The 1062-nt window shown below is 35.6% G+C and overlaps 1 protein-coding gene across 1 annotated transcript; it reads right to left on the bottom strand.

Moving 5' to 3' along the window:
* Positions 1 to 244: 244 nt before the first annotated feature.
* LOC148198335 (uncharacterized) lies at positions 245 to 625 on the bottom strand. The gene has a single exon (XM_088115761.1). It carries the CDS (start codon positions 623 to 625, stop codon positions 245 to 247), a length of 381 nt encoding a protein of 126 aa, XP_087971887.1.
* Between the last annotated feature and the right edge of the window lie 437 nt (positions 626 to 1062).

The following is a 1062-nucleotide window of genomic DNA, read 5'->3' on the forward strand; positions in this document are numbered from 1 at the left end:
TTTATTTCTTCATCCTTCTTTTGATTTGGGCAATTAGCTTTTAAGTGCCCCCTTTCTCCGCAACCATAACATCTATAGTTTGAGGAAAATCCTTGATTTTCTCTCTTTTCGTATTTAAATCTTCCTTTGTCTTTTGATTTCATGAATCTATTGAGTCTTTTTATCATGATTCTCAAATTTTCTTCATCTTTTAAGTCTTCATCTTTTATTTTGTTCTTGCTCCTTTCTACCTCAGATTTTAAGGCTAGAGTCCTTTAACGATGTTGGTGAAGCGTTTCTGAACCTCTGAGATTGTTTCGCCTTGCTTCATCTTGAACATTTCGTATTCTTGGATTAAGGTATTCTTTCTGGCTCTCTTTACGTCATTTGTACCTTCATGGGTCACTCTCAACACTTCCCATATCTCTTGAGCGGTCTTACAAAAAGAGATCTTGTAAAACTCATCAACGGTTAAAGCAGATGAAATAATGTTTCGAGCTTTCACATCATTTTGAAACCTTTTCTTTTCTTCAGCAGTCCACTGAACACGGGGCTTTGGTTCATGCATATTGTCAATAGAAGCAGACGGACCAAATGCAATAACTTCCCAAATATCACAATCAATAAACTTAATAAATATTTGCATTCTTACCTTCCAGAATGCATAATTTTCACCTGTGAATAGGGGTGGTCTATTGATAGAAGCACCCTCTGCAAAGTTTGAACTGATCCTGCCATTTGAATAACTATCAAATCGAGCTCTGATATCAATTGTCAAAGCGACTACAGCGGAATTGTTAGCGTAGGATAACGACCAAGAGGGTTTTTAATACGAACGTGTGACTTTTAATTTCTACTCAATTAAACTTACCAAGCAAATAAAAATAACAAATAAAGAGAGAAATTTATAGAGATGATTTTATCCTGGTTCGGATCTTACCAATCCTACATCCAGTCGCTTATCTCAAATCAAGATAAACAGTTCACTACTCATGATGGAGAAGTGCATGCCTAGAGAGAAGTATACTAATGACATTTAAAAGAATGAATGGAAAATAAAAGCGGAAAAGAGAAAGGAGGAGG

Source organism: Vigna umbellata, chromosome 5 (assembly GCF_029865625.1).
Source record: "Vigna umbellata cultivar VRB3 chromosome 5, Vumbellata_1.0, whole genome shotgun sequence".
Lineage (NCBI taxonomy): Eukaryota > Viridiplantae > Streptophyta > Magnoliopsida > Fabales > Fabaceae > Vigna > Vigna umbellata.

Coding starts and splice junctions, on each gene's coding strand:
- LOC148198335 (XM_088115761.1), bottom strand. CDS start 625: ATGCAAATATTTATTAAGTTTATTGATTGTGATATTTGGGAAGTTATT.